The sequence below is a fragment of the Cricetulus griseus genome, chromosome 6 (assembly GCF_003668045.3).
Source record: "Cricetulus griseus strain 17A/GY chromosome 6, alternate assembly CriGri-PICRH-1.0, whole genome shotgun sequence".
NCBI classification, from domain to species: domain Eukaryota; kingdom Metazoa; phylum Chordata; class Mammalia; order Rodentia; family Cricetidae; genus Cricetulus; species Cricetulus griseus.
In genome coordinates this window covers 136,395,726-136,421,759 of record NC_048599.1, presented here as the reverse complement: position 1 = coordinate 136,421,759, position 26,034 = coordinate 136,395,726, and the positions used below count along the sequence as shown (strand labels likewise).

The 26,034-nt window shown below is 51.3% G+C and overlaps 2 protein-coding genes and 1 pseudogene across 13 annotated transcripts in view; all 3 read right to left on the bottom strand.

The window, feature by feature from the left end:
• Positions 1-1,783: 1,783 nt before the first annotated feature.
• On the bottom strand, positions 1,784-4,063 carry LOC100755408 (annotated as a pseudogene).
• Positions 4,064-15,611: 11,548 nt separating this feature from the next.
• Nsmf (NMDA receptor synaptonuclear signaling and neuronal migration factor) lies at positions 15,612-24,393 on the bottom strand. 10 transcript variants are annotated; one of them, XM_027422820.2, is made up of 16 exons: positions 24,116-24,391; positions 23,717-23,778; positions 22,634-23,134; positions 21,436-21,511; positions 20,629-20,634; positions 20,277-20,345; positions 19,526-19,578; positions 18,888-18,977; positions 18,314-18,438; positions 17,950-18,033; positions 17,783-17,816; positions 17,625-17,695; positions 17,354-17,433; positions 17,102-17,204; positions 16,855-16,930; positions 15,612-16,755 (listed from the first exon to the last, which is right to left on the bottom strand). In XM_027422820.2, the coding sequence occupies exons 1-16, from the start codon at positions 24,184-24,186 to the stop codon at positions 16,658-16,660; spliced, it is 1,599 nt and encodes a 532-aa protein (XP_027278621.1). In that variant the 5' UTR covers positions 24,187-24,391; the 3' UTR covers positions 15,612-16,657. The 10 variants fall into 10 exon arrangements, with proteins under 10 accessions (XP_027278621.1, XP_035302130.1, XP_027278625.1 ...); XM_035446239.1 differs by lacking the exon at positions 17,354-17,433 and having other exon boundaries at positions 24,116-24,393; XM_027422824.2 differs by lacking the exon at positions 18,888-18,977.
• A 378-nt stretch (positions 24,394-24,771) lies between these two features.
• Positions 24,772-26,034, bottom strand: part of Pnpla7 (patatin like phospholipase domain containing 7) — a 69,338-nt gene continuing 68,075 nt past the window's right edge. For 2 of the 3 annotated variants that reach the window (XM_027422815.2, XM_027422816.2), the window contains exons 34-35: positions 25,362-25,465; positions 24,772-25,182 (exon numbers count right to left, since the gene is read on the bottom strand). In XM_027422815.2, the coding sequence (XP_027278616.1) occupies positions 25,078-25,182; positions 25,362-25,465 (209 nt within the window). In that variant the 3' untranslated portion in view covers positions 24,772-25,077. Of the gene's footprint in view, positions 25,183-25,356; positions 25,466-26,034 lie in introns of all 3 variants that reach the window. The other variant, XM_027422817.2, reaches the window with a different exon arrangement.

Here is a 26,034-nt window from a genome sequence, read left to right as displayed (position 1 = left end):
CCACCTCATCCTTCCCCAGGACCAGGCACTTTCCATCATTTCAGACATCCACCAGACCTTACACATAAGCCCCAAAGCTTTGTTCCATTTCCTAGAGCCCCCCCCCCTTTTTTGTTGTTGTTGTTTTCTCGAGACAGGGTTTCTCTGTGTAGCTTTTGGAGCCTATCCTGGCACTCGCTCTGCACACCAGGCTGGCCTTGAACTCACAGAGATCCACCTGCCTCTGTCTCCCAAGTGCTGGGATTAAAGGCATGTGCCACCAATGCCCAGCCCCTAGAGCCCCTCTTTGAGTCCATATTTTACAGGTCCACTCCTCCTGCCAGACGAGTGTCAAGACCAACCCATGGGGTCCTCCAGATACACCAGCCCTTGTTCCATCTCTGAGGATACAAACTGTGTGGGGACTGGCAGGTCCCACTCATAAGAAGCTCCACTATCTCCTAACACTTGCTGACACCTTTGCAAGATGGATAGAGGCATTTCCCACCTCCAGGGCAACAGCAGGTACTCCCTGAACACATCATCCCTCAGTTTGGTGTACCACAGACCACAGCCTTCACTTCCAGGGGCATCGAGCTTTTGTTTGAAGTCCTCAACATCTCCTAGAAGCTCCATATTCCCTACTGGCCACAATCCTCGGGAAAGGTTGAGAGTGCCAATGGACACACCAAACAACAACTCACCAAGATCTCCACTGAATTCAGGTTATCTTGGCCCTCCCTCCTGCCCATGGCCCTTACCTGCCTCCGGGCCACCCTACAGGCCTAAGCCCTTTCAAGCTCCTTTACAGAAGGCCCTTCCTCCTGAATCACCACCTCCCTGCCTAGACCCCTCCACTGGCCAGGTACCTACTTACCTCTCCCTTCTAAGGTTCCTTCTCCATTCATGTGCTGACAGCTATCTCCCTGCCCCCATGCTCATGGATCCAACTACTCCTGAACCTGCCCCACTCTCCCTGGGGGTCTAGTACTCCTCAAGCAGCTATCTCCTAAGTCTCTCGAGCCCCAATGGACCAGACCTTACACCATGATCCTCACTACCCCTTTAGTTGCCAAAATCCTGGGACAGCAATGCTGGCACCTGTCTAGGATACATGGTCTGCACAGCAGCTGGGACCCTTCAACCTCCAGTTTTCCAAATTGTCCCAGTGAAGAGCCTGTCTGCTCTTCTGCCTTGCTCATTCATCTGTCAGTACAAGCAGGGCAAGTCTCTGGCCCATTCTTACTGGCAGTCTCCACTCTCCCCATGGCTAGTTCTGTACATAGGGCCTGTGATAATAACTAATTTTTTTCTCCTAGCAACTTTCCTTCTCTGCTTCGTCAAGAAACAGATCCCTGAGGTCTCCAGGATGGCAGCTAACTCAATGCTTCTTCACCCACACCTCCTGCTAAGTGTGAGCCCACTGACTCCCAACTCTCTCTCTCTCTCTCTCTCTCTCTCTCTCTCTCTCTCTCTCTCTCTCTCTTTCGTTCTCTCTCTCTCACATACACACACACACCACACACACACACACAGACACACACACACACAGACAGACACACACACACACACACACACACACACACACACACACACACACACACACAATCATCCCAGGCCAACAGGGAGTAGCCAGACTTGAACCAGTGCCATATATTCAAGAAGGTTAGGATGTTCGGCTAGCCCGTCCTCTCAGAAAGCCCAGCAAGCAGCAGCTCCTCCCCCAGAATACTTCAAGACTGGGCCTACAGAGTATTTAAACCGAGTTCTTTTTTTTTTTTTTTTCCACTAAAGTCCTAGGATGTTTATTACAAAGTTAACGCTGATCCTTGAGATGGGCTCATCGGTAGGGTTTCTGGTTTGGAGCACGGGCTCCAGGACCTCCGAACTTCTTGGACTCACAGCGACGAGGATCAGCTACAAGCAGGGTTCGATCATACTGGATGAGGATATCTTTGATCTCCTTCTTGGAGGCCTCGTCCACATACTTCTGATAATAAGCCACCAGGGCTTTGCAGATGGACTGTCGGATAGCATAAATCTGGGCCACATGACCACCACCCTTCACACGGACCGGGATTTCCACTCCAGCAATGCGCTCCTTGCCCAGCAGCAGAACAGGCTCCAGTAACTTGTACTGCAGCGTGCGCGGCTGGATCATCTCCAGGGGGCGTCCGTTCACCTTGATGAGCGCGTTTGCAGTGCGCCACGGCCAGCCGTGGCCGTCTTTGGGCATGGCTGCGACTCTTCTCATCGCGAGCTCCTCACCGCACGGCGCCGCCACCGAAAAAGTTAAACCGAGTTCTTAATAGCAGCCATATGATTTTTCTGGTCTCCTTTCCCATCTCATCTCTGGGGGCCAGAAAGGTCACCCGGGAATGCTTTCCCCCGTAAACCTGGTCTTTTAGTTTTAATTTGGCTTGATTTGGCTTTCACAAATCTTTCACTTTCTTCAGCTGCTAATTCTGTCTGCTGCTGTCTCTGTGTTCCAGCTTTCTCTGCTGCTCTTGGTTCAGCTTGAGATTTTTCCTGTCTTTTAATATTTTTGGAGAGTGGGGAGGGATTTCAAGACAGGGTTTCTCTGTGTAGCCCTGGGTTGTTCTGGAACTCACTCTATAGACCCGGCTGGCTTGGAACTCACAAAGATCCATCTGTCTCTGTCTCCCCAAGTGCTGAGATTAAAAGCACTCGGCACCACTGCCAAGCTGTTTTTGAGGGAGGGGGTTGCCTTTTAATTACTTAACTGGCAGAGAATATAAAGCCCATCAAGACACCTAGATGGTAACACAATCAGTTCGAAAGGCCTAAGAACTGGTGGTTAGGTTTATCACAGCAATGATCTCACTGTCAGTAGCAATTTTCTGGCTTATATTCTTGTCTTGTTGCTATAACAAAATACTTGCCAAAAGCAATTTTAAGAAAGAAGGGGTTCTTTTGTCTCACAGTCCAAGAGTACATCTACCACGGTAGAGAAGTCACTGCAGCGGGAGCTGGAGGCGACAAATCACATCGCATCTACAGTCTAGAAGCACAATGAAGCAAATGCTCTGGAAAACTTGCTTTCTGCTTTTCATTCCATCTGGAATCCGACCCATGGAATGTGCTGCCTATAGTTAAGGTCTTTTCACCTCAAACAACCTACTAGATAATCACCTGAGAGCATGCCCAGAGGCTGGTCTCCTACAGAGATCTGGATTCTACCAAGTTGACATGGTTAGCCATCAGACTATGTACTTCGTCTTTCACTTCAAATAGTCAACTTAAAAAACAAAACAAAACAAAACAAGGCCAGCCAGTTCCAGACAGCTAGGACTATGTATGTAGCTTGTCTCAACAATAAACAAAACAAACAAAACAAAAAAAATTGAGACAGGATCTTCTTGTGTTGCATAGGCTGGCTTCAAACTTGAGATCCCCCTGCCTCAGTGTGGGGTTTTGAATGAAATGGCCCTAGTTGGTCCCCAATTTATTGCACTGTTTGTGGAGGTTTTAATAGCTTTTCTGTCCCCAGATAATAGGTTTCTCTGCTGATGCAGTAAGCCAAATCAGGCTGAATTGAAAAAGTAAAATAACAGCAACTTCCAGAGTTCTCCAGTCCCAGAGGTCAAGGCCAGAGAAGCCTTGTGTCTGAACTAAAGCATGGAGATTATATAGCTTGTAGGCAAAGGGTGATGATGTGTCCTCCACAAGCTGGGTGTGTGGCCAGGTATGGTCAAAAGCTGAACATATAGACAGGGACTTTGGTTGCTGGCAACTTCAGGGAAGGAGTTGCCATAGCCACCAAGAATGTGACAGTGAGCTTTTTGGTGCCTTCCCTTTGTTTGGAGATTCTCTGAGAGGGTGAGGTCTGGAGAGATAGAAATGGGGCTTTCCAGATCAAGCAGGGGGCTGCAGGAGCAAGCTGAAGTCGCCAACCAAACAGGTTTAGGAGGCATTCATGGCCATTTTGAAGGAAAGTATGTAGGTGGAGGTAAGCTCTGAGGTTTCAAAGTCTTGAGCCATTCCCCGCGTGTTCTCTTACTGGAGACCGCTAGGTGCCCTACTAACCCAGATAGCTTGGAACCACAGTACTTGTGATGGCCATCCTACCTCCAAACCTTTTCTTTTTCTTTTTGAGCCGGTTTCTCAGTAGGTAGCCTTGGCTATCCTGGAACTTGCTATGTAGACCATACTTGCCTTGAAATAATATGGATCTGTCTGCCTCCACTTCCCAAGCTGTGGGCCTAAAGTCGCCATATCTCTTTTACTTTGGGGGGAGTGTTACATATTTATTTTATGTGTATGGGTGATTTGTCTGTCAGTATATCTGTGTACCACATGTATACCTGGTGCTGTGGAGGCCAGAGGTGTTGGATCCTCTGGAATTGGAATTACAGATGGTTGTGAGTGGCCATATAGGTGCTGGACATAGAACCTGGGTGTGCTGGCTAGTTTTATGTCAGCTTGTCCACAAGCTGAAAAGTCGGGAACCTCAGTTGAGAAAATGCCTCCATAAAACCCTGCTGTAGGCTGGCAAGCCTGCAAGGCATTTTCTTAATTGGCGATTGATGGGGGAGGGCCCAGTCCACTGTGGGCGATGTCATCCCTGGGCTGGTGGTCCTGGATTCTGTAAGAAAGCAGGCTAAGCCAGCCATGAGGAGCAAGCCAGTAAGCAGCACCCTTCCATGGCCTCTGTATCAGATCCTGCCTTCCAATTCTTACCCTGCTTGAGTTTCTGTCCTGATTTCCTTCCATGATGAACAGTGATGTGGAAGTTTAAGCCTAATAAACCCTTTTCTCCCCAATTTGCTTTGGTCATGGTGTTTCATTACAGCAACAGACACCCTAACTAAGACACTGGGTCTTTTACAAGAGAGCAAAAATGCTCTAAACCACTGAGCCATCTCTTCAGGCCTTTCTTCTTGCTCCCCCACCCTCTAATTGATAATCAGTATAGGCTCCATGTGATCCATCTATTGTTTCCTTTCCCAGTCCTCACTAGGAAAAAAATGTTCTTGGCACTGGCCCTGGAGATAAACCCTCCCAGGTATCCTGTTCCAATCCTGGAAGTTGCAGAACCTGTTTAAGCATCTCTAATGACTCAATAAACTATTTTAGAGATCCCTGCTTTGAGTGTTTGCTTTAAGGGTGCACAAGCCAGATGAGATGGTATTGGTTTACGATAAATTCGGACTTCAGATCATGGCCAAGGAAGGCCCTTTAGCTTGAGGACCCATCTGCAAATTTTTCTGTTGCAAAATGAAGACAGTTCACTAAGTCTCTAACCTTTAGTCTCAGCTTCCCCAAGGCCTGGAAATTTTGTTGTTGTTGTTGTTGTTGTTGTTTTTGTTTTGTTTTTCCAGACAGGGTTTCTCTGTGTAGCTTTGGAGCCTATCCTGGCACTCGCTCTGGAGACCAGGCTGGCCTTGAACTCACAGAGATCTGCCTGCCTCTGCCTTCCGAGTGCTGGGGTTAAAGGCGTGCGCCACCAACGCCCAGCCCAAGGCCTGGAAATGTTAACAGAGTGTCAGGTAAATTAACAAGAGATGGACAAAGACTGGAGACAGTTCTGGGACTCCTCAGCAAAGTTGACATTGTAAAAGTTATTATTAAGAACTTAGGTAGTGTACTGGGTGGTGGTGGTGCATGCCTTTAATCCCAACACTTGGAAGGCAGAGGGAGGCTGATCTCTACGAGGTTGAGGCCAGCTTGGCCTACAGAGTGAGTTCCAGGACAGCCAGGGCTGATACACAGAGAAATCCTGTCTTGAAAAACCAAAAAAAAAAAAAAAAAAAAAAAAGGAGGAGGAAGAAGGGAGGAAGAGGAGGAGGAGGAGGAGGAGGAGGAGAGAGAGAGAGAGAGAGAGAGAGAGAGAGAGAGAGAGAGAGAGAGAGAGAGAGAGAGAGAGAGATTTGGGGGCAAGGTGGAAACGTAGTGTAATGGAAACTCCATGGAATCTACAAGCAAAAACTCCTAGTTATGGGGGACATGGAGCCTGAACCATCTTCTGTAACCAGGCAAGTCTCAAGGGGAGGGATTGGGACACCAACCCAGCCACAAAGCCTTCGACCTACAGTGTGTCCTGCCTGCAGAGTGTTCTGGGACAGGAGCCTCACAGAATGGTCATCAAAGATACCACAGAGATTTCATCCAGCAACTGATAGGAGCAGACACACAGTCCCACCGCCAAGCATTAGGTGGCACTCAGGAAGTCCTAGAAGCAGAGGAGGAAGGTTCGGAGGAACCACAGGACTTAGGGACATAACGAGAATGCAGCCCACTGAATCAACTGACCAGGACTCATGGGGACCCCGTAGAGATCAGGGAGCCTATAGGGGTCAGACCTAGGTCCTCTGCATATGGCTGAGTAGCTTGGTGTTCTTATGCGGGACTGTCTCTGACTCTTTTGCCTGCTTGTGGGACCCTTTTCCTCCTACTGGGTTGCTGCATCCAGCCTTGATGTGATGCTATGTGCCTGGTCTTTTTTTTTTTTTAAGTATATTTTTATTTTATGTACATTGGTGCTTTGCCTGCAGGTATGTCTGTATGAGGGCACCGGAGCCCCTGCAAAAGGAGTTACACACAGCTATGAGCTGCCATGTGGGTACTGGGATTTGAACCTGGGTTGTCTGGAAGGGTAGCCAATGCTCTTAACTACTGAGCCATCTCTCCAGTCCCATGCCTGGTCTGATTATAGATATTATGCCATGTTTGGTTGATGTCCCTGAGAGGCCTGCTCTTTTCTGAGGGGAGACTGAGTGGGGGTTTTCCTGGAGGAGAGGGGAAGGGGGGGAGCTTGGGGGAAGGGTGGGAGGGGAGCCTGTGGTTGGGATATGATGAGAGAAGAATTAAAAAAAGAAAAAAAGAAAGAAAGAAATGAGGTAGAGTGGAGAGGAAGCTCTGTGACAGAGCATTTGACTGGCATGTGGAAAACCCTGGGTTAGCACCACAGAGAGGAAATGAGATGAAAAAAAGAAAAATTGAGGGAACGAAACAGAGAAATGGGGGGAGAATTGTAGTGTCCCTCCAGGGTGGAAACCTCTAGGTTTTTACTGAGACAGCTGGTGAATAAAATGGATAGCAATTGGTAGAGTCCTAATGAGACTACTTAGAGTGAGAGTGGAAGGAATTAAGGTGACAGCTGTCGATTATTTGGTACACTTGGACACATGCCTTCTCAATTTATGATGTGGTGGACACAGCTTCTGACTGGGGACTGTTTTCTTACCTTGTACTGAAAACCAGAAAGCATGTAAACTGCCCTTCAAATAAAACTAACTGGACTTGCTATGCAGGCCCAGGGAATTCTTGTGAGCCCACAGTGCAGAACAGAAGCTGCAGGGGATAGATTTTCCATTTGACAGCCCTCAGTGGAAGGGCTGCTGGGACTTCATGAAGAGCCTGTGGTGGCCAGGAGCAATCATTGGGACTTGCTCTAGAGTGAGTGAGACTCACTGAGTGAAGGCCATGGTAATCCTGAAACTGAAGCCAGAAGGACCAAATTTCTTGAGGGATGTCAGGGAACTCTGAGGGAACAGCCATGTGCAGCAATGGTTCCACAGACTAGGAGAAATACCTACACAGGTTTACACAGCCTGGGCAAAAGAGGTTCTCGGGAGTGGAAAGCCATCCGCAGCCAGGACTGTCTGTCCTCCCATGGCAGGCCTCCCATGGGCATTAGCAAAGCATGGCATATCAAGCTGCTGTAAGACAAGCATCTCCTCCTGTATTTACACTGGGCAAAGCAATCCAGAATGAGGAACAGTTCCCAAGAGCCAGCTAGAGCACCAGGGAGTACTGCTGAGGAAAGGGAGGAGGGATCGTAGGAGCCAAGGGGGTCAGGGACATCTGAGGAAAACCCACAGAAACAGCTAGCCTGGCTTACAGGGGCTTACAGGGATCCTGCATAGGTTAGAATACCACTGACCTAGGCCCTCTACATATATGTGACAGTTGTGTAGCTTGGTCTATTTGTGGGACTCCTAACAATAGGCACTGGGTTGTCCTTGATTTGATTTTTTTTGTGTGTAACCCTCCTAGAACTCACTCTGTAGACCAGGGTGCCTCACAGAGATCCACCTGCCTCTGCCTCCCAAGTGCTGGGATTAAAGGTGTGTGCCACCATTGTCCAGCTCAGACCCTTTTCATAACTGGGCTTTGTTTACCCAGGGAAAACATATGTGCTCAGGTGTCACAGAAAAACCACACAGAAGGTACTGTGGATTAAATGACTAAACATCGTGTTTTCAGACAAGAGATAGTCAGTATAACCATGACGCCTGTGATGTACTGAATGGCATTGTCCTCAGAGCAGTCAGGTTTGTCCCGGCAGGCGCGACACTGTCCTTTAGCTCTCCTGATACACTGGGGACAGTGAAGAAGGTGCTGTTTGAATGCTGTTGCTGCCAAGGTGCCTGCCGGCATGAGGCTTGAACATGCCCCCTTCCCTCCCTTCCCAGGTGTCACTGAGACTCAGGCCTTGGAACCACAAGGGAAGGAGATTGGGGTGACTTCTGAACAGGCAGCTACAGATATGTTCTCAGCCCTTTGTTAGAATACCACAGGCTGTGTACCCTGTCTCATCAGGCGGAACTGGCCAGCACTGGATGCAGCCCTACTGCTCGGTAGTGAACATAGATAGTCCACTCGCCCTGAGCTTGTGTAGCTCACCTTTTCTGAGTGGAGCAGGCTGAGGAGAGGCACCTGCCAGGTGAAAGGACTCCTGCAAGTTGTCCTGTCACATGCACACCATGGCATGTATACACACACACACACACACACACACACACACACACACACACACACACACAAAGGAGGGTTTGTGAGAATCTGGTTTATAGCCAGTTACTCAGAAGTGTAGGGAAATAGAACTCAGGGCATGGAACTAGAATCCAAAGCTGGATGAGGGCAGCCTTGGGGACTTTGTGGCCTCCACTGTAGGTGATGTGACGGCTGTGTGTACACTTGGCAGGCATGGAGGGTTGACATGTGTAGACACAGGGACAGATGACATCTGCACGTGGAGGAGAGACCCCAGAAGAACCAGGACCCTAACTCCTGGGTGTCTCACTTCAAATGGGTCTTTTTCTTTTCTTTTGAAAAGGTTTATGCATATGAGGGTTTTGCCTACATGTATGTCTGTGCACTATGTGAGCACCTGGTGCCTGTGGAAGTCACAAGAGGGCATCAAGTCCCAAGACCGGAGTTACAGAAGGTTGTTAGCTGCCATGAGGGGGTGCTGGGCATCGAACCCAAAGAAAAGACAGCACTCACTAGATCTGTAGTTTTTCTTATGGCAACTGGAGCAGAGTACTATGTAAGGATGGCATGACACGGGTTTAGAGGCAGACTGCTGATCTTAACTAGCTGTGTAAGGTCACATATAGAGACACCACATGTCAGACAGAGCTCACTCTAGAAAAGGGGGAATGTGAGAGAGGCTCTGACAACATGGGCTTTTGAGATATTCTCAGGCATCTGGATTGTCACACACTAAAGTTTAGGGAGCAATTATCTAGAAGACGGTCAGTTGTTTCCCATAACCCAGACACTATTTTCTCCATTTTTGTTAGAGTGATTAGACATAATCTGAGGCTTCTTGTGGGTCTGGCGAATCAGTTTCATGGGAAAGAGTGCCTGACTCTGAAGGCGTCCACTGTATTCACCAAATGACACAGCCATGATCCTCCACCGGTCTGTATTGTTTTCAGGGTAGAGGTTGGAATAAATTCTTCTTGCAGTCCTTGTTCCCAGCATCTTCCAGGTGTGAATTGTTGTTTACAGGACCACGTCTGTCCAACAGTAAGCTTTTCCTGAGTGTCATGTGAGTGGAGTTGTATGTGCCAACCAGTGTCTGTCATTGGAATGGGTCTCTATTGTGCTGCTCAATCTCTGCCTCTAAACATTTGAGCGAGCCAAAAATGTTATGGGGGGGGGGGCTGGAGAGATGGCTCAGTGGTTAAGAGCACTGCCTGCTCTTCCAAAGGTCCTGAGTTCAATTCCCAGCAACCACATGGTGGCTCATGACCACCTGTAATGAGATCTGGTGCCCTCCTCTGGCCTGCAGGCATACATGCAAGCCGAACACGACACATAATAAATAAATCTTTAAAAAAATTAAAATAAACAAAAATGTTATGGGGTATGATAGTCCCAGAGCAACTATTTTGAAAGCCTACTGGGGGAACCTAGAATTCTCTCAGTGGAATTTATTGTTCCTTATTTCTCTAAGGAATTAAGTTAAGAAGTGACTAGAATTTCATATAGCAAGTCATTACTTATCTTGTTAAGTAGACTGGCGAAAACTGACATACATATATACATGCCTCCAAATTCTTACTAAATTAAAGAATGATTACAATAAAGAATCAAATGATAAGAGTCATGGACATTACAGATATTCACAGATATCCCAGTTCTTCCCTCGTTCCAATTATGTGACAAATTACACTTCTCTTGTCTACCTGATTTTATTTTGGCCAATAAAATTTGAAAAGTCCTGAAGCTTTCAGGGCAGAAGCTATAAAACAAACAAAAAAGAAAAAGAAAAAGACAGCACTCTTTACTGCAAAGTCAACTCTCCAGTTCTGCCCTCTTTATTTTCTTTTGCAGGAACTTTCTAGTTATTTTGAGTACTTTTTTTTTTACAACCTGCCCACACCTGTCTTCTTGTCCTTGGTGTCTGTCTTTCATAGTTCTTTAGTAGCAAAGTAATTCTGACTTGTAGTATATTGAATCTTACTTTTGAGATTCTGATGTTGAGTTTCAGCCCTCAGTGGGCTGTGAGCTCTAGGCCAGACCCCTTTCCCAGCCACTGGGACACTGTCTCATCTGGCAGGGTTAGGTTCCACAGCAGGGACCTAGGAATGGGTCAGATGGATGACCTGGGTCAATTCTGATTCCCTGTAGGCTGTGCACAAGCACACCTGGAAGTGGGGCAGGGTGGCGCCCGAACCTTTGCGGTTTCCATTTCTGCTTCCCAGGCCCCAAGTAAAGGGGCAGGGGGCAGTTGGTAACAAATGGCATAGGAGATTCAGCAAGTGGAAGAGCTGGCCTACCTTCCTGTAGGTGCCGAGCCACCTGCCAAAATAGGTCTTTTATGTCTTCTCTGCCCCGCTAAGCGCTGCACCCAGCAGTGGATGTGACTTCCACAGCGCCTCCATTTAAACATTTACCCTCAGCACGAATAACAAAGGAATCACACCTTGGCGCACCCTTAGTGCTCCATCCCCACTGGGATGGCTCCCATGCCTTAGGTTGGCACTCGGCTGTGTAGAGGTGCACACCTACAGGCAGGAGGAGCTCTGTGAGTTCCAGGACAGGCTCCAAGGCCACACAGAGAAACCTGGTCTCGAAGAACAAACAAACAAAAAAACAACCAAATAACAACTACATCCTGAAAACCAAAACAAGAAAGAAAACAAAAAACAAAAAACAAAAAACTTTGAGTAACCAGTCTGTCCTTCCTTCAAGACACCACATGGATGAACTGGCAATGTCCCGCTTATTGACACAGCATGGTCATTGGGAGACTAGCCTCTTCATATAAGGTGCCACAGGATAACTTCCGGCTGGAGAGTACAGAGCTTGTCACCTGCATCTGCACAGCTGTTGGCAGTTAACTCTCAAGAATGTTGCCTTGGCGCTGGTGTCTTTCACTCTGGCCAAGCCAAGGTAACAAGGGACCCCTCACTACAGTTTATGGCGACTTCCTCAGGACTTTTCTGGCCACTTTTCCTTTCATTGCCTCTTCAGGTCTTGGCTCCTTTTTCTCTAGTGGTCTTTGTATTATCATTCTGCAAAAGCTTTTTTAGGGGCTGCAGAGATGGCTCAGTTCTTGTAGGGGACCTAAGTTCTTAGCACCTGTCTTAGGGTTTCTATCGCTGTGACTAAAAACCAAGTTGGGGAGCAAAGAATTTATTTGGCTGACACTTCCATATCGATGTTCATCATCGAGGAAGTCAGGACAGGAACTCAAGCAGGGCAGCAATCTGGAAGCTGGAGCTTATGCAGAGGCCATGGAGGGTGCTGGTTAGTCTTGCTCCCCACGGCTTTGCTCAGCCCTCCTTCCCTCCCTCCCTCCTTCTTTTTTTTTTTTTTTTTTTTTGAGACAGGGTTTCTCTGTGGAGCCTTGTCTGTCCTGGAACTCATTCTGCAGACTGGGCTGGCCTCGAATTTACAGAGATCCTCCTGCTTCTACCACTCAAGTGTTGGGATTAAAGGTGTGAACCACCACTACCAGGCTTTCAGCCTATTTTCTTTTTAATTAATTATTTTTACATCCCAGCCACAGTTTCCCCTCCCTCTTCTCCTCCCAGGCCCTCCTACCTATGTAGGGTCCCAAAAGCCAATGAAAGAGTTGGAAACAGCCCCTGTTCCCACTGTTAGGAATCCCACAAGGGGACCAAGCTACATAACTGTAACACACATGCAGAGTTCAGCCTGCTTTCTTGTAGAACACAGTACCACCAGCACAGGATGGTACCACTCACCATGGGCAGGGCCTGCCCCATTCACTAATTAAGAAAATGCCTTATAGCTGGATCCTTTTTAAAAAAGGTTTATTTATTTATTTATTTTAAGAATGAGAGTTCTCTATTTGCATGTACAACTTTATGCCAGAAAAGTGTATCAGATCCCACTAAAGTTGGCTGTGAGCCACCTTGTGGGCGCTGGGAATTGAATTCAAGACCTCTGAAAGAGCAGCCAGTGCTCTTAACTGCTGAGCTATCTGTCTAGCCCTTATAGCTGGATCTTTTTTTATAAAAAAAAATATTTTTATTTAAACTAAAAACAATCTTATTTTACATACCAATCCCAGTTCTCGCTCTCTCCCATCCTCTCATTTCTCCCCATCAACCCTCCATTTCACACACCATCCACTCCCCAGTGAGGGTGAGGCCTCCCAAGGGGGACCATCAAAGTCTGTCACATCATTTTGGGCAGGACCTAGGCCCTCCCCCATGTATCTAGGCTGAGAGTATCCCTCCATAGGGAATGGGCTCCCAAAGCCTATTCATGCACTAGGGATAAAATACTGGCTCCACTGCCAAAGGCCCCATAGACTGCCCAGTGCTCCTAGCTGACACCCACATTCAGGGGGCCTGGTTCTGTCCTATGCTGGTTTTCCAGCTGTCAGACTGGGGTCCATGAGTTCCTACTTGCTCAGGTCAGCTGTTTCTGTGGGTTTCCCCAGCATGGTCTTGCTCATCACTCCTCCCTCTCTACAACTATATTCCAAGAGTTTGGCTCAGTGCTTGGCTGTGAATCTCTGCTTCTGTATAGCCGGATCTTATGGAGGCATTTTTCTCAATTGAGGTTCCTTCCTTTCAGGTGCCTCTAGACTGTGTCACGTTGACGTAAAATTAGCCAGGACAGCACCTATGTTAGGCAACTCATAATTGCTTGTTGTTGTAATTTAAAAAGCAGTGCAAGAAAAAAAGACACCATATGACAGAACTCACTTGGAGGGATTTTTTTTTTTTTAATTAGGGGAAAGGGAATGGGAAAAGGGGGAGGGAAGGGGGAAGAATGGTCTCTGGGGGCAGGAGAAGCAAAAGAGAAAAGAGGGGGGTGGAGACAGAGATAGGAAGGAGAGAGAGAGAGAGAGAGAGAGAGAGAGAGAGAGAGAGAGAGAGAGAGAACAGAGAAACACAAAGATGGGAGGTGGGCAGGGCCCTTTTATAAGGGAACATAGTGAATGTGCACAGGAGGTGCTCTTAGTGGCTGCAGCTGAGGGTGCATCCTGTCAGAAGCCCCAGGGAAGGCCAGTATAGATGCCTGAATACTAACACTTGTTACACCTCTTCTGGATAGCTTCTGACTTCTACAAATACATGCACTCACTTGAATGTATCAACATATACACTAGGATCATAATTTATAATATTTTTAATTAAAAAAGCTTTTCACATATTAAGAGTAATAAGCTGAACTTGACAGCTACTAGAGAGGCTAGGCAGTAGGACTGCAAGTTCAAAGTCAGCCTGAGCTATAGAATGAATGGGTTCAAGGCCAGCATGGGCAAGTTCGTGAGACCTCGTCTCAGAAGAAACTTTAAAAGGGGATGGGAATTAGAGTTGTATCTTAATGATGGGATGTTATTTATTAGCATGCCTGAAGCCCTAGGTTCAATCCCTTGGCACCACACACTCACACCCACATCCTAACTGAAACATTCTTGCCTGCTGGAGGGTTGAACACCCTTAATGTCAGTACTAGGGTGGGGGAGTGGGGCAAAGGGAGAAGGGATTTTGTGAGTTTGAGGCCAGCCTGATCTACATAGTCAGTTCCAGACTACCCAGGCTACATAGTGAGACTCTTATTTGGGAATTTAAAAAAATTAAAAACCACCAAGATATTCTTAATACTTTGCATATTTTTAAAAAATATTTCTGCCTGTTTTTGGCTGTCTGCTAATTTTGATTGAAGAAAGGGGGGGGGGGTGGGGGTGGGGTGGGGAGTTAGATGCTTCAGAAAGGCTCAAGGACATCATGGATACCTGTTCCCATGCTCTTGTCTTCCCATATCCAGTCCAGCCTTCTGCTTGCTGTCCTATACTTTCCCCATGTTAGGCCCTGGGTGCTTTCTGGGTTTTGTTATCTTCCTGTCATATTTTGTCTTGGTGGCTGTGAGCATGAGGAAGCTCCAGTCACTGCTCTAGCTAACCCTCAGGGCTAGGGGTGCTTACCTCTGCTACCCCAGCTAGACCCCAGGCTGAGCCTTCGGGGTCACTCAGAGCAAATGTTTACACAAGTGTTGGGAGATGGGGAACCACAAACACTATCCCACTGGCCTGCATAACAGAATCATGTCGACTCTGTGGAGCAGTGACTAATACACACACACACACACACACACACACACACACACACACACACACACACACACTCTCTCTCTCTCTCTCTCTCTCTCTCTCTCTCTCTCTCTCTCTCTCTCTCTCTCTCTCTGTGTTGGATTGCATGTGATTCTGTAAAAGTATAGACTAATCTAATCCAATCTTCCAAAACTGTTGATGGTGGCACCCAAACCATGCCTTCTTCCTCTGGGTCCTTCCTGGAGTGTCCTGGTGGCAGTCCCTAGCAGCTCAGCCTCAAGCCAGCCAGGCTTTGTCATGCTGTATACTGCACCCCTACCCCAGCCCTTGAACTGCCCAGCTACTCTGGTCCCTGCCACTGGACAGGTAATGGTCAAGTAGCTATAAGTCTGGCTATAGCTTGGACATTGAGGATATCTGGCCCACAAGTGAGGCTGATGTCACTCTCTGGCTTCTTGCTCGGGTCACATGAACAGGGTGGCCTGAAAGAGGTTGAGGACAGTTCTCTATCCCATTCCCACAGACAGGGGCAGGGATCGGGACTGTTTCTGCTCACCTCAGACCCTACTTAGTCCTTTTCTAGGTTCACAGGCCCCTCCCTGTAGTGATTGCTATCACTGTAGAGAGAAGATACTGTCTCCACTTTCTCCTGTGCTGGTTGATGGACATTCTGGGAGATCCCTACCCTATAATCATCCCATGTGATGTATCCTTAAGGTGGATGTTCTGATGGCCTCACCCTTTCCAGGCCCAGGTGTGAGGGAAGCCATGCAGCAGCGGCCTCAGGCTGGCACGCATATGGAGAGCGAGTAGCCAATGAGAAGACCCACACAGCAGCTGCAGCAGAGGGTCAAGTTTAATGGTCACTCTAGGGGATATCGTACATTGTTCAGAACCCAATCCTAACTCCCCTTGGTCAGGGACACAGCCAGGTGCCCCCAGACCCCAGGCTCTACATAAGGGGGGCCTGCCCCCAAGCTCCAACTATGTACAAGAGAGCCCACCCTGCTAGACCCCGGGCAAGACTGTGAAGGGAGTCATGGGGACTTCACAGTTCACCAGCTACTTGACTTTCTAGCCTGGGTGACAGACAGATCTAGGCCCCCACTACAGTGTTGGTGAGGTTCTTGCCTTCCAGGGCCCAGCCCCAGCTGGCCCCCACCCAGCCCCTAAGCCTCTGTGCTGGGATGTGGCTTCCAGATCAAGACTGGGAAAAGCTGAGCTCAACAGCAGCAAGGGGAATGAGTAGGCTTGAGGAGGTGGGCAGCAGCTGGCAGCCCAGTGCCCCCTCTGAGAAAAGGGAAAGGTGAGGCTCTTCCCTCCTCCTGCCCAGGCTGCCCCTTGCCAAGATGAGGTCAAAGTAAGCAAGGGGTTACAAGGGGGTGAAAGCAGACAGATTTGGCCAGTATAGACCGGGCCAGGCCAGGCAGCCTGACAGTGCCGGCCCCACATAGACGGGCCATCCTGGTGCTGGTGATCAAATACGGCAGGGCTGAGGGGCTGGGGGACAGGAGGACCTGAACACACACTGGGCCGGTTGTCTACACTGTAACTAGTAGCAGAGTGCTTAACTAGTTAACTAGTAATGCTGCTTCCCTTCAAATTGTTTCAGGGGTGTAAAAAAATTGCACTTATTTCTATGAACCCCATGGAGGGGCCCCAATGCTGCGGCCTCCAGGCGAGGCATGACAGGACTGTGGCCTCTGTGGCCCACTGGTGCAGCGAGGACCAGACCCTGCGAGAACCTGAGCAATGTCTGAGGGTCCCTGAAGTAGCTGTGGGCAAGACCAGGGCCACGTGGTTCTAGGTGCAAGTGGCGGCCCAGCCCCAAGTTCCCAGTCCAGAGGAAATGGCCTGGTGGTGCCTGGGCATGACCCATGCTTCTCACAGGACGTCATCAAAGTCCAGCAGTTTTGAGTGCTGGCGGCTCTTCCATAGGCGGTAAAGCCGGAAGTCAAAGTAGGTCTCAATCATCTGCTTCCCTAGGCAGGAGAGGGAAAAGCCAGAGGCTCAAGCCTGACCAGGTCCCAGAAGGGTCAAACCTACTGCAGCTCCCTAGTCAGTCAGTTGGGATAACTCACCTTGGGCAGACAGCTCCAGGGGTGACTCAAAGGTAACCTTGTAAGGAGTCATGAGGGTCCTGAGGTTCTGAAATAGCTTTAAGAAGGGCAAGGCCATGAGTCTGGGGCTAAGAAACAGGGCCCACCCTCCTTCCTTGCTTAGGACCCTATGCATGAGAGAGGTTTCTGTAGGAGGGCTAAAGCAGAAGGCAGTGCCAAGACAAGTAGAAGGCCTTGTCCAGCTTTCTCACAAGTCTAGAGTCCCTACCTTCTCCCCATTGGGGTTCCCCAGAATGTAGCAGCCCATGATATGGATGACATTCGGCTCTGGGTTCACTTTGCTCATCAGGCGGCTCAACCTCTTCCAGAAGCTGGTGGGAATTACAGACGGCTTCAGCTCAGGGCTGAGGGCCCCATGACGGAACTCCACGGAAAGAAGCATGGTGGAGGGAGGGAGTTGGAAGTAATATACCAGGTTCAAGACCGCCCTCCCGCAACCCACGGTACCCTCCCCTCTCACTGGATCATGTCCTCTTCCTTCTCCACTTTGGCAAAGGTGGCCACCTTGTTCTTGAGCAAATAAAGGTGTCCAGGACCACCCTGTAAGAGGTCATGGTCATGCCTCAGGAGTGCTAGAGGGAGGCTAGAATGAGATGTCCACATACCCAGCCCACAAATGCACCCACACATGGACACTCCCACCATGTGGACGCATGCAGTAGAGTCTTGGGCTCGCTACCCCTACTACACTGACCTCTTCTCCTGGATAAGAAAGAAAAGGCTGGTTCTACCTGGCAGAAAATCAGCATCTTCCAGATTTTGGCCCCCTTGTGATAGATGTTCAGTTTCTTCTCTATCTCCTCTGTGGACAGAGGGCTATGAGCACTGCCCCTCCCCATGCAGGCCACCCTTCCTGCCAGCCACCAGGTAAAGAGAGCAATATACATACCCAGAATGTCCTCAAATGTTGCATGCTCATGGTCCTGAGAACAGATAGGCCACACATCAGAGACCTCGCTAGCCCCCCAAGGCATTCAGGCACCCAGCAGCTGGACCCAGGGTGAGAGGCATACCCAGGGATTTGTCTGGATGCATAGAGTTGGAAAGGACACTCACGTAGAGGATGGGGATGATGGAGGGGTCATCCCTGCGGATGATGGTAGGGATGTACTCGGCTTTTGGCACCTTGGAGGAGATCAGCTGCAGGGGACAGGGAAAGTCCTATGAGGTGCACCCCGCAGCCAAGGGGGGGGGAAGCCTTGTGATGACTCCCTACTCTGCTGTAACCAAGGGTAGAGCCCTCTGAAACGCCCCCAAGAAGCAGAGGGCTTCTAAGGACCCTAAGGACATTCACAACTAAGGTGGAGCCTGGAGACCTCTCCCCAAGCCAAGGGTGAAGTGTGGGCATGGTGGGGAGGATCAGAGGACAAAGCTGTACTCCACCCAAATGCCATGGGGTGTACCCAGGGGCAGGCCTCACCATGACCTTGGGTGGCAAGAAGCCCTCAGTGTCACAGGCCATGGCCTCCAGGCCTTTCTCTGTGTCCCAGTCCAGGTCCTCACAAGCCTCATCCAGGGTGCAGTGTGAGCTCTGCAGGTCACTGCCTAGGAGGCAGGAGGGGTCACCAAGACAGGAGTATACCACCCATAAAGCCCAACCATGTCCTGGAGGGTCTTAGGGTAGGTGAGAACGTTATAGTCATAGGTGAACTGCAGGGCCTGGCCACTGACACCAGCGGCCAGCAGCCCCACATAGGAAGAGGAGAGACATGTGAAGCTGGGACCCAGCGCAAATGTCACCTGTGGCCAAGTATGCCCTGAGAGAGAGCGGGTACCACCTTACAGACACCCCAGTTAGCACTGCTTAGCCATTAGTTAACCCTACCTAAGAGATAGGGGATGACAGGTACTCCCATCTCATAGACAGGTAAACTGAGGCTCAGAGAGCAGAAGCGCAGAAGCCTAGCGGTACTGGCATGGGACCCATGGCAGGGATATGGGCCTAAGGGAACTTCTCATGGCCCATATGGGCCAGCCTACAACTGGACACCTACTGTCTCGGGAGTCGTGGGAAGTGTCGGCTTTCATAGGGGTGGGGTCGCTCCAGGACCGGCTGAAGCTCCGTTCGCGCCGCTCAGCGAACGCTGCAGTGAGAGCAAAACCCCCATTAGCCAGAGGGGGCAAAAACAGAGCAGACTCAGGCCCTAGGCTGGGGGCTGGGGTGTGTAGAGAGGCAGACATTGACAAGGGTGGGCCTGAGGTCACATATAGGGGACTAAGACCAATGGTAAGTTTCGTGTAGTAGCACACGTGTAGGAGCGGAGTCTGAACTTGGGAGGACATTAGGGCAGAGACAAAGGGCACAGTGTGGACTATCAAGTGAGCTCGGGGTGGGGCCTAGGCTAGGCAGAGCACTGGGTTAGGGTACTGGTCAAGTAGGGCCTGGGTGAGGTAGAACACTCACTGTTGGGGAAGCAAGACAGAACACTGAAATAGGGCCGGACAGGAGCAGAACACCAGGAAAGGGGACAAGGCCTGAGGGAAAGGCAGAACATGGCAAATGGGTGTTGCCAATAGACATGTGGGGCTAGAACAGATCGAGGGAGGACTGCCAACATGCAAAGCCCCAGCTTGCCATGAAGCCCCAGACTGCCAAGCACAGCACTACCCACTTCCCCAGTACCCATCTTACTCTGGGCCTTCACCCGCCGACTGCCAACCATGCGCAGGTGTTTGCGGAAGTTCCTGAAGGAGAAACCATGGGGTGGTGAGGGTCCACAGAGGGGTGGATGGTGGCTCCTGCCCACCTAGTCCCTGATCACACTGAGGCTGGACACAGAACAATCTCCCCAAGGCTCAAAACAAGTCCTGCCTCCTCCTGAGATCCTTCCAGAACTCCAGAGCAGAGGCACGTGTATACCCTACCCGTTTTGTTTCTTGCTGAGGCTTCTCACAGTCATCTCCTCCGTTGCAGAGACATCCTAATATCCTCTACCTGAACCCATACCCACAAGTTGGTCTGGGGGTTTCAAATTGTCCCTTCCCCACTAGGGAGACAGGTTCTCTCTTCCCCCAAATTATGGGCCCTGCCAAGACCCCATGTCTGAAACAGATGTTTTCCTAGGCACACCTCTGAGGTTTGTGGGAGTTGGAGAGGGTAGGCTGTGCCACTGGATGAACAGCTCTAGGTTTCAGGGCTAGACAGACATGGATGGGCCAGCTGGCTGCAGTATGGCTATCAATGTACCCTCCAAGTAAAGGTCCAGAGGCTGAAATGCCGCCTGGTCACATGGCCTCTCCTGCCTGCCACGTCCCCAGAGCAGGGCCAGGCCAGTGGTCGCCACCACCCTTCCCCCATCAGGTCTTCCAGGGCCAGGAGGGTCCTGGCCAGGCCAGTTCAGACCAGAGACAGACCCTGGTGGCGAGTGGCTGGCAGGCCCTACCTCTGGATTACAGACGCGGAATCATTCTCCCGTTTCCGACGCTTCCTCTCCGCGTAGCCCCTGAATACCCTGAGAAACCGCCGCAAGTCAGCACTGCCCTTGGCTGAAGGCAGGAGGGACACAGACGTGGAGACAGAGGTGCAAGCACGGGGGCCCAGTGGGGCATCCCAGGCCCAGCTCCCAGCAGACCCTGCTGAGGCCTACTTGTCCACAGGAAGCTGGACTAATGGGAGCTCAGCACGACTCACTACCCAGGCCCAGGGTCCCTGACCTGCAGACATCTATTCAAGGGTGGGAGGGTCCCCCAGGACAATGGTTGTGCCCCTGAGTGCACATTGCATTGCATACTTACGAGATGCTGAAGTCAGTGTGAAGAGGCAGCAAGAGAAAGAAGACAAAATGAGTGTGGCTCTCTGGCTTCCTTCAGCCCCCCCCCCAGGTCCCCTGAAGGTAGTTTCCTCCCAACCGGACGACTAGGCCAGCTGTCAAAGGGCACCAGAGGCTGAGTCACTGGCCCATACCACCAGGTGCTGCGCTCTGGCCAGGCAAGGATGAGGTTTGGCCCTACAGAAGCTTGCCTATGCCCTGTCCACTTTGCCGTAGCAAACGAGGGTGCGGAAGGACTGCTTTGGTGTGGGGAACCTTGCTTCTAAGGCGTATCCTTGGGAGGACAACTCAGACGCATGTCAGATAGACAGGAACAGACCTCCAAGAGACCCCTGGTAACTGTCACATATGAAGCAGAATGAGGCTGGAGTTTGGGGTATGCATGAGGACCAGAATCGCCCACCCCAAACCACTTACTGCTGGCGCTATCAGCTGCAACTCTATCTAAGTCAGGTCCCCTAGCAAGCCGAAGATAAAAGGCCATGAGTAAGTGGGTAGGCTGAATGCGGGGAATGCCCCTGAGGGGGTGTAAGTAAGGAAAGGGGCAGGGAGAAGCAGAAGTAGGATATGATCTGGGGGAGTGAGCAGGTAGCCCTGCCTGCTGGGACTCAGAGCTTCAGCTTGGCCCATCGGCAGACCTGGCACAAGGTGGCACATGCAGCTGTTCACAAGAAGCCCCTAGCTGAGCCAGAGGCCTGGCAAGAGCTGTATTTCCTAAGCCGTAGGAAGAGGAAACCCGGCCCCCAGACTCTTGCAGTGGACAGTGACTCACGCTTGCATAGTTGTGGTTGCCGTCTGGAAGCTGAAAAGGTTTTCCTTGGGGAACCAGGTACGGATGGGAACATCGTCTAGGAGAGACAGAAGGCTATGGCTAGCAAGGACAGGTGTCCTGAAGCCTGATCCCTTCCTATTGGGAAGAGACTCAGGGCCCAGTGGGTCAGCCACAGTAGCAGAGTCAAGGCAACAGGACAGAGTCCATTCAAGGAAAGGAAAAGCTGTCTCAGAGTGGGGTTCGAGGAGGTAATTCCACCCACCCACCCTCTCTGACTTGAAGCTTTAAAAACAAAAGCCTCATTTTAATCTTTTTTTTTTTTTTTCTTTTTGAGAAAAAAAGAGAGAAAGGTGGCAGGGAGAGGTTAGAGCTGTCTGGTCCTGCTGGAGCTGGAGCTTTACAGGTGGTTGTAAGTGGTCTAATGTGGGTGCTAGGAACCAAACCCAGGTCCTCTGCAGGAGCACTAAGTGTTCTTAACCACTGAGCTATCTCCCTACCCCACCCCCACCCCACCCCTATTGAGGCTTTCTGTTTAATTTTCCTGTTAGCTGTTAAGAGTATGAGGAACTTCCTCTAAAACTGGAGTCTGTCCTTGGACTGTCACATTTTTGTCTCCCTTAGGCACAAGGTAGTCCTTCTCAGCTACTACCTAGCCAGATATCCCCATCCTTATAGCTCCACAAGAGGCCTTAATAAGCTAGAGATCCTGAGAGTGGAGACTGTCTTGCTGAAGACTGTCTACTTCCCAGGACTCCTAGAGCTAGTCTCTGAAGCCTGGGCGTGGGCTGTTGGAATGTCCTAAGGGGAGTGCTCTGTGGGGAAGGGTAGTTACTAAACACAGCAAATCCTCTGGGCATTCTAACCCCTCCCTCCAGTTAACAAGCTAATCTCAGGACCCAAACAACTTAGCCTCCCTTGTAGTTTCAGAAGACAGCCTCATCTTCCAGTAAGCCATTATTTTTATACATCTTCAAGATCTCCCAGGCCCCCTCCTTAGGAAGTATCCTTGATTAACTCTGTGGTAGACTTGCTTGATCTGAGGGAGGCCACAACTCATAGGATTTGGGGAGCTGGGGTGAGCCCAAACTGAAGGGATTTTATCCTTCAGACCACCATACCCAGCTTTACAGTGTTTCCTGCTGCTAAAGGCCAGCAGGCTACCCCAAACCTGCCCAGGCCCAGAGATAAGGCCCCTCACCAGACACTCGATCAACACTATACATCCTCTCCAGATGCTTGTGGCGGCCAGAAGCCTCAGGCAGAGGTGGCTGTTCCAGCCCAAAGGCCCGAGGGGAGGGGCCAGGGGCCAGCTGGGCACATCCTGGGCATTCTTTGGAGCCCTGGCGGCTGCCTGCCCAGCTTTGGCAGGGCCTGCTGACGTCCTCACGGCTGCTGCCTGGGCTGGCACGCAGGGGCTGGCTATGGTGGTGAGGGTGCCGCTCCCGCTGCCTCCTCCCCTTTACCACGGCTAGCTCAATGGCTTCAGCTTCAGAGCTGGGCAGCAGGGCTGGCTCTCTAGAGATGGTGTACACACGGGGCTGGGGGCCCTCTGTAGCCGGCTTCCCGCTGACTGCCTCATCTGAGATGCTGCCCTCATAGCGGCCATTGGAGACGAGGGAGAGGCGGCGCTTGTTTTGGGGGGCAGGCTGCATCTCTGGGGACCCGTCGTGGCCAGAGTAGGCGTCAGCCAGCAGGTGGTCTAAGGAAAAGGCACCAGGTGAACCTCAGTCTGCTGGTCTACCCTCCCAGTCTCCCAGTACACAAGGGCAATAACACCCAGCAAGCACCAAACTTGATAAAGGGGATCTGGTTGCTAGAAAAGGTTCTGCCAGGTGTACTGTTCCTCTCCTCCTTTGGGCCTGAAGCCCGTGTGATAGTGTGGACTGGGGTGACAAACAGGCCTTACTACCTGTGCATCATCATCAGAGGTAAGAATAGACAGGCCAATCCCGCCCCCCCCCCCAAACGACTGCAGAAGAAACACTCATTTGCCTGGTGCCAACTTCTCCCCTCCCCCCCCCGACCAGCTGGCCCCCGAGACAGTGGTGCCAGCCCTGGGGGTGCCAAGAGGCCTGTTGCCATGCCAACAACCCAGGCTGGGAGGGCGCCATGGAGATGGGTGATTGGAGCTCCTCCTGGGGTTCTGGGCTCTGGAGGGCAGGGGATGTGAGGCAGAAAAGCCAGCAAAGCGTCTAGGCCGGCTCACACTCCACTGGCTCTGGCCCAGACCTGGGGCAGAGAATTCACCCTGCACAGCCCCTTTTTTCCCCTGTGCCCCTACCTGCACCGTTGCGGTTCTCAGGGTGACTCTGGGACAGGTACTCTCCAAACGCTCGGGCTGCTCTGCAGGGAAGGCAGAGGGAACACGGTCAGTGCATTCTGGCTACCAGCATTCGACATTTTAAGACCCTCCCCACCAGACCTACCCCCACCCTAGCCCTCCACACCAACACGAGGAGAGAGGTGGGCTCTCTTCACCCGCCACAGAGAGCCAGAGCATCCTGGCCACGGACCTCCGACCGCTTTCTGTCCAAACTGTCCAGCCTGTGGGCGTCGGGTTCTAAGGCCCGAGGCCCACTCTAGTCGGAAGAGGAAAGCTGCAAGGGGCCAGGGCAGCCGCACACACCACAGCGGAAGTCGGCAGCGGTTACCCGACCTCCGGTCTGTCCGCCGCACTCACCTTACTTTGGCCGCTACCGAGGACATGGCCTCGCTCCTCAGCGCCCTCCTCCTGGAGGCGGCGGCACCCATGGTCACGGTGCCCGCGCATCCCCCGGGCTTCAGAGCGCGCCCCGCGCCCGCCGCCTCTGCCGGGGGAGCCGTACGGCGCCTGAGGTAGCGCTAGGTCTCGGCCTCAGGGTCAGGGTCACACTCAGGCCCGGGCCCCGCATGGCCGTACCCAGCGCCCTGCGCGTCCGCCACTCTAGGAGAGCGAGGCTGGACCCGGGGGCGGTGCTCCGCCTCCTGACGCCAGGCCGGGACTGGCACCACCCCCATGATGACAGATACGGGCGTGGCTAAAAGGTGGCTCCTCCCGCTGCCTGTCTTCCTGGGACGACCCTCTCAGAACTAATGTGAAGCTCTTCCACTTTAGGGCAGGGCCCTTGTATGTCCTGGGGAGAGGACGGCCTAAAAAACCGGAGAGCTCATCTTGGTTCTGGGGTAAACCTTAGCTCCATCCAGACCGGCAGCATTCTGCCTGCCTAACCTATAGCTGCTGCCTGGAGGTTGCAGAAACCAGCAAAAGGGTCCTGAGAGGTTACATGACCACCCTGCTGGGACCTTCTGTATCTCAGGTCCATCTAGCTCTTTGCTATAGCAACCTTCACACCGGAGTGAAATATCCACACAATCAGATTGGCTTTTATTAACATGACAATCCCACGCTCCCATGCCTCATAGAGGCTTCAGAGCCCCCCAAGTATTGCTTGCTGTGGGGTACAAGGTGTGTCTGTGAAGAGAAGAGGCCCATGACTCCTCTAATACAGCCCGAGTCCCTGGGAGAAACCAAATGGATACACCACCCAGCTTGATCGTCTCAGGCAACTTAAGTAGCCTCCAACGAGAGGGTGCAGCCTCAGTCTAGGGGTCAGGCCCAACGGAGGACCGTGCTATATTGTATTTGTCCAGGCAGGAATGGCATTAGAGTTTTGACCCCTGCTCTTCTTGATCAGGGAGCCAAGAGTCCTGGGACTGTTCTGGGGAAGTCACGCCTGAGGGCTCTTGCCACAGTGAAGGCTCATCCTCCTGGAAGAAAATCATACATAGACAAGAAACATGAAGTAGGGGCTGCCAGATCCCAGGCTGCATCACCTGGAGTGGGAGGGAGTGGCCAGCCCAGAACCAGGGACCAGGGTAGGCACTGTCTGGGGATCTCACATGGGCACAACCAAGGGGCACTGGCAGGGCAGGGCTCAGCACCTCACCGAGTCAGAGTCTGATTCCATCCCAGTGCTCTGGAAGTCAGCGTATGTTTCCTTGGGGATGTCTGCCAGCTCCTCCTCATACTCGGTCTGGTAGTCAGATTCATCTGGAGCATTAGAAAGGGCTGCGTTGGTCCCCTCCCCAAGGACAGTGGCTGTGTCCAGCACAGCTAAAGCTAAGGCAGAAGTCGGCCATAGACCCTCCGTCCCTAGCTCCATGGCAACACACACACAGCCATCTATTCAGTCCCAGGGCTGCCACTGGGAGTTGTGGCAGGCTCAGCAACACATCGCACTTGGCTTTGTTCACTTCCCTCCACAATGTGTCCCACTTGCCTTTCATAAAAACATGGAGAAGGTGGCCCTCCTTACCTACTAAGAACGCACAGGGGGCCTGGTCAGGGTTGCATAAGGGGATACCAGCACAAACTCAGCTCAGTGCCCGGGGATTCACCCTGGGAAGCCCCCAGGGCACCTCTCAAGTTCTCTTTAGGATGGAACATGCAGCAGGGAATGCTGCAGAACATGCTGCTCTGTTTCAAGATGGGGGTGGGGTGGGGGTGGGGATGGTGGTTGACGGCTCCATTGCAGGGCTGTAGGTCAGGGCAGTGGTTGCTGGACCTGGCCCTCAGGCTCTCTGTAAGTTCTGCCACTAGACTCCCCTGAAGGCCTGTGA

Excerpts from the sequence above, each read along its gene's own strand:
- Nsmf (XM_027422820.2), bottom strand. The coding sequence starts at position 24,186 with ATGGGTGCCGCCGCCTCCAGGAGGAGGGCGCTGAGGAGCGAGGCCATG. Across the intron at positions 17,817-17,949 it reads CCATCATCCCCATCCTCTAC|GACCATGAGCATGCAACATT; the intron begins GTGAGTGTCCTT and ends ATCTGTTCTCAG. Across the intron at positions 16,931-17,101 it reads GGAACCCCAATGGGGAGAAG|CTATTTCAGAACCTCAGGAC; the intron begins GTAGGGACTCTA and ends CCCTTCTTAAAG.